The sequence below is a fragment of the Polypterus senegalus genome, chromosome 1 (genome assembly GCF_016835505.1).
Source record: "Polypterus senegalus isolate Bchr_013 chromosome 1, ASM1683550v1, whole genome shotgun sequence".
Classification (NCBI taxonomy): domain Eukaryota; kingdom Metazoa; phylum Chordata; class Cladistia; order Polypteriformes; family Polypteridae; genus Polypterus; species Polypterus senegalus.
This window is the reverse complement of record NC_053154.1, coordinates 104,271,996-104,287,507: the sequence shown is the minus strand read 5'-3', so window position 1 is coordinate 104,287,507 and position 15,512 is coordinate 104,271,996. Positions and strand designations below refer to the sequence as shown.

Sequence of the window (15,512 nt, the reverse complement as noted above, 5' to 3'; positions counted from 1 at the left end):
CTTGCCAGGAGCAGGTCATTCCCCCACATGGCAGGTGGTAATATGTCTCGAGGCTAAACCTGAGTAGAACACCTGCAGGGTAGCATAGGAAATGGAGTCTGGAAATGCAACCCTGTTGAGGTCATTGGGGACTGCCATAGGGTGCTGCTGGAGGGAGGACTGCCCAGGTTTATGCATGTCATGGAAGTACTCTGGACGACTGGGACAAAAGACCTGGTTGAGCTTAAAAGAAAGCCTGCTGCCTCATTTTGATGAGTCACAGATGGGAGGCAGTGGGTTATGCTCTTGGAGGAGGAAGGAGAATTGTGCTTGGTGTATGTGTGTGTGTGTGTGTGTTTTTGTCATTATTCTTGTGAGGAAGGTGTTGGGGCTCAATAAAAACCTTTCATTGGAGCAGAAAGTGTGTCAGGGCAATACGGTGTCTGCAGATTTTGGCTCAGTGGTTCCCCCTTGCGGTTACAGTGTACAATCTTAATGTGCTGATAACACATTGGTACACCCTCTACATGACAAGCAACCTGGATTGGGACCCGAGTGCAGTGGGCGACACCTCAGCACCACACTAGAATGTTGTGAGGTTTTTTTTTTTTTTTTAAATATACAGTGTCTGGAGTGCCATCCTGCCACCAGCCCCCAAATTGTCCCTATAAGTTAGCAGATCTGCATATTAATGTCATACCCAGGACAAAGAAATTGCAGGTTAAGGACCTTGCTCAAGGGCCCACCTTCTGGAATTTACAGGATTTTAACTGGCTACATCCCTAGCCTCAGAGCCACCACTCCACTCCAAAACTCAAGACTCTGATCAATGCTCAATAACTTTCTTGGCTTGAAAAATGGACTTATTCAGAAAGTTTTTAGTTTTTTAAACTTATTTTATGGTGAAGTTCCATTAATATACTTTAATATGAATAAAATATAATGACAAAATGACCTCATCCTCAACATAGACAAGACCAAAGAAATAATATCGGACTTCAGGAAGAATCCTCCCCCTCTACAGCCTCTTATCATCAAAGGGATTGAGGTGGAGAGGGCTGACAGCCACAGAGTCCTGGGATTGCAGGTTACATCAGACCTGAGCTGGAATCTTAACACCACAGCCTCAGTGAAAAAAGCCCAGCAAAGGCTATATTTTATTAGGTTGCTCAGGAAAGCCGACCTGAACCATCGCCCTCTCACCCAGGCCTACAGGGGACTGATAGAGAGTATTCTAACCACAGGTATCACTGTCTAGTATGGGAACATCACACAGGCAGAGAGGAAGGCTTTGCAAAGAATCATAAAGACTGCGGAGAGGATCATAGGGACAAAACCTCCTTCCATGGACTTTATGTACGCACATTGTTGTTGGAAAAGAGCAGAGGGAATTATCAGGGACTCACTCCATCCAGCTCACTCCCTGCTCAGACACAAAAAACTGTATGTACAATCTGAGACCCAGCAGAGCAGACAGAATCATCACTCACAGAATAAGGTTTCTCCCCGTCACAGTCAGGCTGATGGCAAAACAAAATTATTGAATATGTGTAATAACCTCACACTACCTCACTTGACTTGTCATGTAAATGACGAGTGAAAAATTTGCAATATTTTAACTGTGCAATACCTACAATATATTGTATTTTTTATGTAGATATTACCACCTTTCTGTATAGTTCTGGTATAATCTATATTATTTTACTGTTTTAAAGTTTTTTTTAATATTTTACTATGACTCGGACAGCGCTCTGCATAAGAATTCCAATGTGCTTTGACTGTTTGTTGGTTTTATGCACAAATGGCAAATAAAAGAACCTTGAAAATTACAAACAAATCAGTAACAATGCAGGTTTCTGCAAATGACTCAAAAACAAGGGAAACAAATTAGAAAAATCAGTGATTTCCTAAAACACTAAAACTGTGACATTTGAATACACTTAAAGTAGGTGTAAATAGCAGGCAGAACAAATGTCGTTCTTTTGATTTATAAAAATATTACATGTTCCAAATGCTTCCTGATGGCTGCTGTATGCAGTAAAACTATTTTCAATAAACATTCCCAACCCCACAAGGTCAGACCAGCATTTAAAAAAAAAGGGATAAAAGAGCTACATATGTACATTTTGGTACCTTTGACTGTCCATACCCAAAAGGTTTTGATTATCCAACATAAATTTTATTATGCTGGACTCAATACTCCAAAACTTAAAATACTGCTTGTAAATGAAACATCACTATAATTCTTTGCTGCAGTAACAGATACCAATACTGTATAAACTGTAGCACACTATCTTCTAAATTACCTTTAGCTAACCTGAATAAAAATAAAAAGTTCAATCACTGGTGGCTGATCCACAAATTAATAATGGTATGCATGCAGCAACAAAGACCACCATCAATGTTAGTTGATTATGCATATTAGTGATAAAGGCATAACAGAAGCTTCCTATATAAAGCTAATGCTGAACATGTTCTACCACTCTTAATATCTAATTTGTTCATTTTCAGCAATGCTGTGGAACAAATTGTCTTCCAATGAATAAAAACAGGAATGTTTTCAGCCAGAAATATATCAACCTGTCATTAACATACTTAGCTGGCCTAGGCATTTTAGTTAATATCACGAACTACTAAAAAGGTCTTCATTAATTTAAAAGGAACAAACACAGTCATTTCTCATTGCTCCATAACACACAGGTAGTGAAGCTCCTTGAGGCCAAGAAGTAAACTATTGAGAAACTTTGATCTTCTTTCAAGAAGATTAATAATATTTTCAGTGATGCCTGCATATTGGTAAAAAAAATGTTTATATATGAAAAATATGTTGGCGATTCTAAATTGGCCCTAGTGTGTGCTTGGTGTGTGGGTGTGTTTGTGTGTGTACTGCGGTGGGTTGGCACCCTGCCCAGGATTAGTTCCTGCCTTGTGCCCTGTGTTGGCTGGGATTGGCTCCAGCAGACCCCCGTGACCCTATTCAGATTCAGCGGGTTAGAAAATGGATGGATGGCTGAAAAATATGTTTTACAAATAACTATGCCAGCACTTCAGTCTGACATGTAGACTATGTAAAGGTGTCCGATTGTAAACAAATGGCATTTCCCTCACCACATTTATGCAACTGATTTGAGACCATACCAAATGCCCCTTCTGTTTCAGATTGTGCATTTAATCTCCTAGGGCCTCCTGTATAAATGGTGCGTATGCACAAAAATGTTGCGTCCACCAGTTTGCATGCTCCCTTTGAGAAGTATAAATATTAAACTTGGTGTAAAACCACAAACATTTTCACGGCAGTCCACACCATGCATATGCACTTTTCTGTTCAGTTTTGCAAACTGGTGGCACCCAGAGACAAAGCAGTGCTACTGCTTCTGTGGTTTTTCTTTTTTAGATTTACATCCATGACTGTAGGCTCTATCAAATACCCTGAAATTAATTGCACATCGTTTACAAATGTAAGGCACTTGATTGTAATCATTCAGTAACAATATAATGGTACACAGAATGGCTAAACTATTCCAAATACCATAGCTGCTTTAGCGTTGTTACTCTGAATGCACGACTCTGAGTATTTTAACCTGTTGATTGTATTTGTATGTGGTATCACAGCCGCACAGATTGTGTCGGAAGCACAGAGGATTATCGGGATACAGCTTTCAGCCTTGGAGGACATTTACAGCACACGCTGCCTCAGCAAAGCCATCATGCATGGATTCCACTCAGCCATGCCACAGTCTACTTGAACTTCACCAATCCGGCAAATGCTTTACAGCCTTTCCTTCAAGGACCTGGAGGCTCAGAAACAGTTTCATCCCAAGAACTATAAACCCACTCAATCAGTCCATCCAGTGCTCCCGGTGAAACGGTTTGTACTTATAATTACCTCACTGTGAACTGGCACTACAACTGTAACATTGCACAACCAAAGTCACTTTATGATCCATTTGCACTATAGGCACATGTAAATTGAACTTAGACTTTCATATTGTATATATTTCATTGTTTTTTATCCTATTATTATTTTTTTATGATTTTATAGGAAAATAAGTTCATGGAGGAGTTACATACTGAATCTCATCGTACCACACAATGACAATAAAGGAATTTGATTCGATTCAATTCAATTCAATAGAAGACAGTGCATATTTACAGATGATGATGACTGCTTCTAAGTCGATTTAGATTTCCAAGAGCTATCCTCTTAGAGCTGTGTGCTGTTAGAAAACTAGGAAGTATACTTGATATTATTTTTATGATGAAAGACACTAAAGTATGTATATTACATTTTACAAATACATTTTTAAATTCATTTAAATAATATATACTGTTAATAATTAAACATGTGGGGGCTTGGTGGTGCAACGGTAGCAATGAGCTGGCACCCCGTCCAGGAATTATTCCTGCCTTGTGCTCTATGCTTGCTGAGAGTGGCATGCCCTTGGATAGATGGATGAATGGATAGAATAATTAAACATGTATAATAAAAATATTTCAATGTTCCTTAAAAGTTTTGAAGAATCGGCATTCTAAGCTGAATTTACAAGTGAGCTGAATTTAGAAGGCAGCACTGCTGAACACTGCACCACTCTGCAGTAACTAAAAGGGGCACAGTGACAGGCATCTTTTAAGATAACAACATCCCAGCAGTGCAAGCAGAGAAGACATAGATATTAAAGATACAGCAGAAAATACTACAGAAAAAATATAGAGGCCAGGATAACATGGACAGACAACCCAATGATGAAAGAAGTTAAGAAAAGTGCTACATACCAAAAGGTCTGATTAATTGTTAATCTGGTAATTTTAACCAAACAAGCTTTCATTAGATGAACTGTGGACCTCATGCCAACTGCTTTTTGACTACTTCTGTATTAAATATAATTTGATATTATCTAGTACTGTCTTTTCACTCTTACCTTGGTTAATTGACAGTTTTATGGCATGTTGTCTAGTCATTTCCACTGCTTCTTAGAAGCAATATGACTTTGGTTTAATATATGTAGGAGATAAACTCACACATTGTGTCAGGATTTGTGGAAGGCCTTCCTAAGGCAATTTTATGTCTAGGACCATGTTTAATTAAGCAAGGATGTTTGGGGTGTGCCGAGGTGCCAATTTGAGTCCTCACAACATGCACTATGATCCATTGCCTACATGGAGGAGTCATTGCCCACCATACAGCAGAGTATTGCCTATGATTTTGGTTTTAACCTGTTCTGATGCAATAAATTGTTTCTTTCTTTCAGTTCTGGAATCATGTCTTACTCACCTGTACCAGCTATTTGGAACTTGGGTTCCAACTATTTTTCTGTTAAAGAGTGAATGTTAAGTGCCATCTCTATACCGAACAGTCATTCTCTATCAAGTTGTACTGTAAATTGCCAAGGACATGCTGACAACTTGATTGTCTTCTGCATTCATTTAACCATTTCATTAAGTAATATCCACTGCTACATAGTTATTATGTTTCCATACACACCATAGCTTGTTCATTATGTTGTTTTAATCCTGGAAAAAATAGAGTCACTTCTGTTTAAAAAAATAAACAAATCACCATTTATAGGCCTGAAGGTTACTATAATTGGAGCTTAATTTGAACTGGAATGGCTATAGAAAGAGCTACTTTAAAATTCCATTCATGTGAACTACATGAAATATTCACATATGATGAGGGGTATAGGGTTTATTTATTTTTTTCTATTGTTATGATATTAAAGTTAATTCTCTATAGCAAAACTACAAACACTTATTTTGTCAACTGTTACAGTGTATGTAAATGTAGGAATTTGGAATAGCTATATCATGGGATATGAAATGGTCTCAGGCTATCCTGAAATCATGAATTTGTTTACATAAAAAAAATGAACAACTCCAATATCTGGCAAAGGGTCATGGATATTTTTTTGCATCCAGTCTAGATTCATAATCTAGATAGATAGATAGATAGATAGATCCCAAGGGGAAATTCACATAATCCAGCAGCAGTATACTGATACAAAAAACAATATTGTGCATTGTGCACTTTTACATGCATTTTTATTACTATACTGTATCAGTATACTGCTGCTGGATTATGTGAATTTCCCCTTGGGATTAATAAAGTATCTATCTATTTATCTATCTAGATTATGAATCTCACTATATCTTAGTAAACAGTCATTAATTGTCTCCAAACAGATCGCTTGTACATACTGATGCAAGTTAAGAATTATCAATTAGGAAAGAGAACAATTACTAGAAATGGACAAGTGCTAAAGATTATAGTATAGTGCAGATCAATTTTAAAAGTCTGTAAATAAATCAGTCTACTGTAAAACTGACTAGCACACTGGACTTTGTCACTAATAATATTTATCGTAGTTAGTCAGTGTATTACTTTTAATATTCATAGAAAAACAAATATGTGCATTATTCTTACAAGACCCCATGTACTGCTGTCAATACACTAATGAGCCGCAGGTAAGTCATGTGCTTTTTCAATGCATACTAATTCTACAAGTAGATTGGTTGAAGACATGAAGATGCTCAAACCTCCTTGAAAGGTATACAACCAGAGCAGTCCAATAGTATACCTCACCTTTCTGTGTACTGTTCACCCACTGATGAAATCAAATGCTTGTTTTCCTGAAAGAAGTCTGCATATAATTTCCATACATTGACTGGTCCTAATTTTTGCAAATTAGAAGTTGTTTTCCAAAGCTTCCAGCAAATTAGGGGGCATATTTTAAGTCTTTAAAGCAGGTTTTATTAATTCAAGGACAAACTATGTTCTGCCATAGCCAATCAGGGCACAGACACCTTGTAACAGTGCCAAGGCGAGAAAGCAGCAGGAAGTGGACTTAGCTTGTAGAGTGCAATCATTTGTTAGCAATTTCTGGCTAAGTATGTTTTCTACTTGACATTTTCTCAAGGTTCCAGCACTGAGCAATTTTACGCATTCAAAATGTTTCATAATTTGCATTGCCTTGTAGCTAAACATAAGTACAGCTTGAAAGGGAAACTAACCAAGACAATGGATAGCTGATCCAGTAACAATGGCCAGCTCAAGGCAGGAAAGCCCTCCCAAGTTGTTCACCACTAGGACCACAGAGTTTCCTGCAACACAGAAACAATACTCATTGTAATTAAGTAGACTGTACCCTCTAACAGACAAAAAATATGTAATGCACTAGAAATGGGAGGAAGGAAGGGAGAATAGGGTGCTTACACGTCCCAGGTGTTAGTGGCTGATGATAACCTTTTCAAAACTCCTCATTTTAAACAAACAATCCTACAGAATGAACTACCTGCACTGAGAGGGAGATGGGACTGGCTGGATGGGTCAGTCATATGGTCAATCATCATCTTCACAACTTCATTTGCAGTTGTTAGCTGTCAAGCACAAATAATGTGAGTAAAAGATTCTGTTTCCATAAACATGGATGCAAATCAAAATTTTCTCTCACTTTTGTCCTTTTGATCCCAGGTTCCCCGTGAATCCCTGTAAGAACAAAAGATATATCTTGTTTTCTGCTGATGCTTGAACAACTCAAATCACTTTGTTATAAAATAAGAAAAAAGACAACTGTCAAGAAGAAGTAATACCATTTAACACTAACATACTGTTAATCCTAATCTACAATTGAGATCTTTCTGAAGATCATGATCTTAGAGTGATATAAAAGTTTCATTTGTATTCCAGATACACCTACACCTAGGACTATACTGACAGGACCTGTTTTTTCCTGGTAGAGTTACCTTTGCACAATGATCTAAAACTGAGAATTATTTGTAAAATTAATTGTTTACAAAAATATTAAAACAAACTTACACAAAATAAGGATACCTAAATGTACTTTTGTATTAAAAGTCTATAAGTGATGTTCATAGGTGAGAACATATGGTGTACGGACAACCCACTAAACCCTACTGGAATTAACTGCATGGAAAAAATCAAATATGGGGGCTAAGTGCAGTGCCTACTGGGATTTGCTGTATGGAGCAAAAAGTTTCCACTGGACTACATCCTGGTAAATGAGACTGACTCTTGAGCCATTTAAAGTTTCTGCCAGAGACAGATCTTTGAGATACTAAAAAAAGTATCAGTTAAATGTATTAAGGCTGAAGTCTAAGCACAGCATCTTCTTTAGGATTGGATGTTCCAATTTAGTGTAATTTCCCTAGTTTACAGCTACCCTATGGAAAATGTCTCATGCAAGGGAAAATAAATTCATAAGCTTTGTATATTGCATTGGAGAAATGGAACTACCAAGGTAGCTGCATTGTTGCAATTGTAAATGTGCCCAAAAATAACTCCAAACATTTAGCCTTCATGGAGATGGAGTTAGCGATGGAGATGGTACGTGAAAGTATACTACCTACTAACTCTCTAAGGAGGGGAAATGCAAATTCTGTCTGGCTATGCAACAGAGGAACAAATCTTTGTTTGCACTAATATTTTAGTAGACCAGGGAATGTGAACATCAGTGTTTTGTAGGCAAGGAGCCTGATGTATGTATCCTGGGATATGTTTTGGGATGTACCGCGAGAGTACAGGGATTTCAATTCCTGCATTTGCAGAGACAGAGCATTGTCTAAATACATGACAAAGCACACAAGAAAGAGGATGAAACTTTTGGTTTGCTGAGCTGTGTGAAGTAGCTGCATCAAAATCAAACACAGAATGTTAGGTGAGGCTTGCAGTTTGTGTGTGTAGGTGATGCACTTGAGCTGTGTTATAGGGCTCTACCTTAATTTTAGTTTAAAAATCATCTGTGGTTGGTTCAATGATAGCTTTTTGGGTTTTTTTGTGAAGAGTCTGTGTATGTCCAGGCTGGTTTTGTTCTGCTCCCTGTGCTCCTAGGAGAGTCTCCAGTCCCATGACATTAAATATTACTAGTTACTGGAACTAGTAAGTTATATACAGTAATCCCTCGCTATATCGCGCTTCGACTTTCGCGGCTTCACTCTATCGCGGATTTTATATGTAAGCATATCTAAATATATAATGCGGATTTTTCACTGCTTCGCGGGTTCTGCGGACAATGGGTCTTTTTACTTCCTGTACATGCTTCCTCAGTTGTTTTGCCCAGTTGATTTCATACAAGGGACTATTGGTGGATGGCTGAGAAGCTAACCAATCAGAGCACGCAGTTAAGTTCCTGTGTGCTGAATGGCTCAATGACGGAGCGCTGAATTTGATTCCGCGGCGTTAACCAGGAAGTCTCGTCTCGCTCATTCAGCATCAATGTGTTACGCTGTGTAAAGAGTTAATTTTTGTGCTCTTTTGTGTTTATCTTTGTGCATAGTCAAGCCCTTCATTAAGGCTCCAAAACAATCTGCTCCTGCTACTGCTTCAGGGACCGTGCCCAAGCGCCAATGGAAGATGTTAATGATTGCCAAAAAGGTAAACGTTTTGGATATGTTGAAGGAAGGGAAAAGCTACACCGCTGTAGGATGCCATTACGGCATCAATGATTCTTTTTATTTAAAAAGTAGGAAAGGAATATAAGATCTATGGCCGCAGTGTCCTTTTAACCAGGGTGCAAAACGAGTTGTAAGTGGATGTAATAAGGCAGTAGTCTGGATGGAATCTGCTTTTGGGATTTGGACTTAAGACTGCTGGAAGAAGAACAACGGCAGTGCTACACAGTCGCCTGAAGAGGCTTCTTTAGAAGGGCTGTAATGCTCTCCTTTGTTGTGCAGTAAAAATAAACTCATCGTTATCGGACAAGTCATCGTGTCATTGTGGGCGAGTACCCATAATTAATTTTCTACTTACAGTACTTAGTACATGTACGTGCGTTTAGTGTCACTGTACACACATTTACTGTATACAATTTTTCTTGCATTGTACGGATTTATTGCTGGTGGCCTGTCTATCGTAAGGGCTGTAACATATATGATATCGGAGACACTAGATATCTTTAAAATAATATTTAGGTTTTACTATATATAAACAGTGTGTAATCTTACCTAATATGTAAGGGTTTGTGCTGTATAACTGTGCAGGGAATATTTATAAACAGTGTGGGAGAATTTATATGAGCTTAAAATATATAAAAATAACCAAACAAACATATGGTTTCTACTTCACCAATTTTCACCAATCGCGCGGGGGTTTGGGGGAGTCTGGAACGCAACCCCCGCGATCGAGAAGGGATTACTGTACTACTCACTGTTAACTGTTATTAGTCTTGAAACAAGGCTCTGCATACTTCAGTCAGCTTTTCTTCACCTTGCACAACTTGACACTGGGAAAACTAGTTATTAGGGCATCAAATGAAAATGGCTCTTTGGTACCACAAGATGGAGGTGTACTTGGAAGGATGATCTTTTGATCAGCACCTGGGAATGCATTTATAAATACAACCTAGGCTTTGCGCTAAGCCAGTTCCACTAAACTTGCCTACACATTAATACTACATATTACTGACCCAGACCAAGCTCAATCTCATCAGATGCAAGATGAAACGTTGGGCAGGATCCTGGAACACTGCAAGGATTCAGACAGACTCCAAGGGTTCCTGCAAAAAACAAAAAGCTATAAATGAGGTGACTCTCCACATGGCAGCTGCCTAAAACTTGGGTTCCTACACCTCCCTTCTTGTTGAACCTTTCTCTTTAAAATTAAGTCTATTATGTCTATTTGTAACAAAAGGGCCAAAACCTTCTGCTTACCTTCCAGACTGAGGTAACTTCATCTTTTAGGCACAGAACCTTTTCTCATAAAAAAAAATCACAGTGCCCAAACATGGAGGTTGCCAATGACAACAAAGCCTACTGGGATGCCAAGTTTAATGGAGAATACAAATTCTCTGAATACAACCAAGAAAATTAACTGCGCTTAGCTAAGTATGACCAGGTAAAAATTACCATGAAAGATCATTCATAGCAGTCACGTTTTATTTACCATGACTGAGACAAAAAAGCTCTCAAACTCGGCACTCCCTGTTCTGCCTTTAACTTTGCGTGGGTCAGCAAGTGCAGAGACAAGCATAGGTGTTTTCTATCAAACACACGTAAAATGGCACCTGTTAAGTGCACTGGCTAATGTGTGCAGGGAACCCACACAGCACTGGGTATACTGTTTATTTTATGATTTTATGTTACACAGATCTGTTCAAAAACCATCACAGCAAGAAGAAAAAGAACCATAAAAAATAAATGCAGTCATAAACATTCAAGAATAAATCTTCTTCAACTGTTTGCTACTACATACAACTCACAAGGTTTCCAGAATAACATCATTAAGGTATTTTTTGCTTCATATTTAGGTACCAAAACACTTTACCATAAAGTAAAACTGCACCAAAGCTTTTTATTTGTGTTGAGGGACTATCTTGACGAGATGTGGAGGTCCCTCTGCAAAACCCAACCTGGCAATGAATGCAACTGAAGTTATGGCTTGTAGCACTTAGGTCTAATGTGAACAGTTGAACCAAAAACCTATAGAAAGCTGATCATGTGGTGCTCATTCTTCCGAGGATTACTACTTGCAGATTATAAGGAACAGAAAGTTCTCTTGATCACCAATTTTTGAAGCCTGCTTCAGTCTCAAGTATCTTTCCGGAGTGTCACTGCACTGTGGCTGAAAATGAAGAGGAGTGAAAAATTGAGTCCTATGTTATTAGCAATGGAACTGTTGTTTACCAGCATACTGAAAACTGTTTAATTCTGTAGTTCATTATGGGGCTGCACAGTAGTGCAGTCAATACCAACACTGCGTCATGAATCCAGCGCCCTGTGTTAACCTTGTGCCTTGTATAGTTTGTTCATTCCCCAAGTTATTACAAGGTATACTGTCACATCCTCAAATATATCCAAGGTTGGGTGAATTTCCTGTTCCAAATAAGTGTGAGTGTATGTGTGTTGTTAATATGTATAGAATAACAGCTTATATTTCTAAATCCTGAAAATTATTTTACAGGAAGCTCTTGAATCATTTGTAATATAAATATATCACTGCATCATTCAAAAAATGATCTAACAGAAACCAGGCTCTGAGAGCTGCAATGGAGGGAGACAGGCAATGAGATGAACTGCTCAGCTGTACTCCTTTTGAAAAAATGTCAGTATGTCACAAAAATATTTTTTTCTGAAAACAACATAAATTTGCTGTTTTATAACATGTCTGCAATCTCGAGACAAGAATCAAAACTTGAGAACATTTTTGGCTTGAAAATGAAAGTATCTGGAAAGTTTTAAGGATTTTGTATTCACATTTCGACAGGGACTTGCAAACAACATTTTAAACAGACCCAATCACAATTCCTTCACAGACTCTGCCTACTCAACACAAATGTCATTTGATAGGTCTTGAACCTCTCTTACTTTTGCCCTGTGGCTTTCCTCCTCACATTTTGGATCTGCCCCCCAGTTTTTCCCTTCTGGACCTATGTACACTACTCCTGGTGTTCTTTCCTTTCTGTTGATATTCACCGACGGTCTCAAATTATTTCCCTGCTAGACCTTTCTACTTCACGTCTGACCTCAAATCAGTGGAACCTGACTTGTTTAGGTAGGCTTGCTAAAAGACCAATAACTGGCTATCTTCATTATACAGTTTGTCAGCTATCTTGTATATGTACCTCAGACTTAACAGAGTTTGCGTTAAGAGTATCAAAGACTGGTTTACTCATGCTCAGTACTTTAAATTCTGTTATGTCTGCTGCTCACTGATGTTGCCCCTTTTGGTTCCCCTTACTTGTGACATGCTGACTGTAACATTACTTTTCCTGGCAAAGGCGCACTGCTCACTTTCTCTTTGCCATTTTCTTACTTACCTGACTTAGGGTGTTGTTGTGGAGGTACATTGTGAAGGTATACATTCTAGTACTAATGTTCTGTATGCTTTTGTTTATTAATTTGCCATTTTTGAAAAATAGTCAATAAACATCAGGAAAGAATAAAAAAATATAAATTGGAAATTATATGGTAAAAGAGTGCATAGATGCTGCCAAAACTGTCTTACCAATTAGCTTTGAAGCTTGATTCACTTTACATACAATTTCCTCCAGTTGACGCCCCTCCTCTGCAAGGGCTCCCGCAATCTGCAGAACATCAAGGACAGTAATAAATCAATGTTATTAGGGCATATCTAAATAAGACCCTCAAAAACACCCAATTTCTCCATACCTGACGTAATTATTCCTTAATATTTTTCAACATAGGTACAGTAATAGCAATATTATATTTTTAGTGCACTCAGATAATGCTGGATATTTCTGCTAGTTATCAATCAATCAACTGATGGCATCCGTTCTGTATTCTAAAAACCAGCTGCAATTAGGGGCTTTTGAAAAGTCTAATCCCTTGTGCTCTTTGTTCAGACAGTTAATACATTTGTATTGGTGCTGACTGTTTTGTGTGCCGTCAGCTGCCATGCCCCTCAGAACATTGCACCCTATGCTAATTGTACAAGAGAAACGTATGTTTGATTCATCAATTTATGTATATGGATAGCAAAAACAAATCAATGAATTCTGAAAACATTTAACTTCTCTGTGTGATTGATATTGTAGACAGATACACTTATTGCATACTGTATATATGCATGGTATCTGCTGCTTACCCAGCCCCAGTCCCTTGCCCCCTTTAGTGACTTTCACTCTCTTTTCACCTTGTGTATGAGCACAGTTCCACAGAGGCCACGGCGCCCAGCCTTGCTGGTGGTAGTAAATGCACAGTCATCAGAAACAATCACCATAGCGATAGACAAACTTTCTGACTTTGCCTGTTCCAAAGCAAGGCCAAAGTTCAATCGATCACCAGTGTAATTTTTCACAATGAGAAGAACAGCAGCTAGGAAATAACACGAGGAGAGAAAGGTTATATAGAAAATATCAAAGATAAAAGACGGACAAGCACAACTAAGATCCTACATAGCTCACCTGCTCCTGCATCTGTCAATGCTCGGATAGCTGCCAGGATGCTTCCAGGAGGGGGCGATGTAAACACGGCTCCAGCTACTACACCTGAAAGCATGCCTTGACCGACATAGCCTGAGTAAATAAAGGCCAAAATTCAGGCCAAATTTCGATAAGACAGATAGCAGTTCTAAGAACAAACATAAAAGTCTCCTCAAGATTAAAGGAGAACAGAAGGAACAAAAGAGTATACAAAAATAATCAGATTATCTTTAAGAAGTAAAAAGACAAAAAGTCACAAGTTAAAGGAAGTGATAGGTGCAGTTTATAGAAATTTAGAAAACAAAAACATATACAACTAACAAAGCTGAATATATTGGTAGTTTGTGCACACAGGAAGCTTAGAAAACCACTTAGGGGACAAATGAAAAAAATTAATAAAATATTAATTAGGAATACCATATATACTCGTGTTTAAGTTCTCCCACGGATAAGTCGGGGCTTGATTTTACCATATAATTTCCAGTATTTTATAATGTCAGTCGTATACATTGAATGCGGAAAAGTCACGCTATTGGTCCAAGAGATTATGATATGCTAACGCCCACTAGAGAAAGTAACCATGAAGCATACTGCCTTTTTTCTCTATATTGTGCCTACGTGACCACATGGTAATACCCAAACTATTCCGAAGTGACGTTTGCACTGCTTTGTGTTTTTTGTATCTCACACCCTCATACACCTTTATTGTAAGAGAATCCCTTATCTATGATGGAGCATCCGATCAGAAGAAAATATGAAGCTGGTTTTAAATTAAAAGTTGTTGAAGTGGAGAAAGAAATTGGTAACTGCACTGCTGCAACAAAGTTCAATGTGTCTGAGAAACTGGTGCGAGATTGGAGGAAGGAAGAAGATGTAAAAAAATAAATAAAACTTAAGTGTTGCATTTTTGAACAGGCGTATATAGTTAGGTCCATAAATATTTGGACAAAGACAATTTTTTTCTAATTTTGGTTCTGTACATAACCACAATGAATTTTAAATGAAACAACTAATTCAGTGGGATGAACAAAACGATTGCATAAAAATGTGAGGGAACTAAAGCATTTTTTTAATAAAAATCCCTTCATTTCAGGGGCTCAAAAGTAATTGGACAAATTAAATAACTGGAAATAAAATGTTCATTTCTAATACTTGGTTGAAAACCCTTTGCTGGCAATGACAGCCTGAAGTCTTGAACTCATGGACATCACCAGATGCTGGGTTTCCTCCTTTTTAATGCTCTGCCAGGCCTTTACTGCAGCGGCTTTCAGTTGTTGTTTGTTTGTGGGCCTTTCTGTCTGAAGTTTAGTCTTCAACAAGTGAAATGCATGCTCAATTGGGTTAAGATCAGGTAACTGACTTGGCCATTCAAGCATTTTCCACTTCTTTGCTTTAATAAACTCCTGGGTTGCTTTGGCTGTATGTTTTGGGTCATTGTCCATCTGTATCATGAAATGCCACCCAATCAATTTGACTGCATTTAGCTGGATTTGCGCAGACAGTATGTCTCTGAACACCTCAGAATTCATTCAGCTGCTTCTGTCCTGTGTCACATCATCAATAAACACTAGTGTCCTAGTGCCACTGACAGCCATGCACGCCCAAGCCATCACACTGCCTCCACCGTGTTTTACAGATGAT

At 38.2% G+C, this 15,512-nt stretch overlaps 1 protein-coding gene across 4 annotated transcripts in view; it reads right to left on the bottom strand.

Annotated features, from left to right (window-relative positions):
• tkfc (triokinase/FMN cyclase) overlaps positions 1–15,512 on the bottom strand; it is a 56,075-nt gene that overhangs the window by 24,218 nt on the left and 16,345 nt on the right. For all 4 annotated transcript variants that reach the window (XM_039755167.1, XM_039755177.1, XM_039755145.1 and 1 more), the window contains 7 exons: positions 13,854–13,964; positions 13,583–13,764; positions 12,935–13,013; positions 10,398–10,487; positions 7,428–7,462; positions 7,269–7,353; positions 6,988–7,077 (listed from right to left, as the gene is read on the bottom strand). In XM_039755167.1, coding sequence (XP_039611101.1) covers positions 6,988–7,077; positions 7,269–7,353; positions 7,428–7,462; positions 10,398–10,487; positions 12,935–13,013; positions 13,583–13,764; positions 13,854–13,947 — 655 coding nt within the window. In that variant the 5' untranslated portion in view covers positions 13,948–13,964. The remainder of the gene's footprint in view (positions 1–6,987; positions 7,078–7,268; positions 7,354–7,427; positions 7,463–10,397; positions 10,488–12,934; positions 13,014–13,582; positions 13,765–13,853; positions 13,965–15,512) is intronic.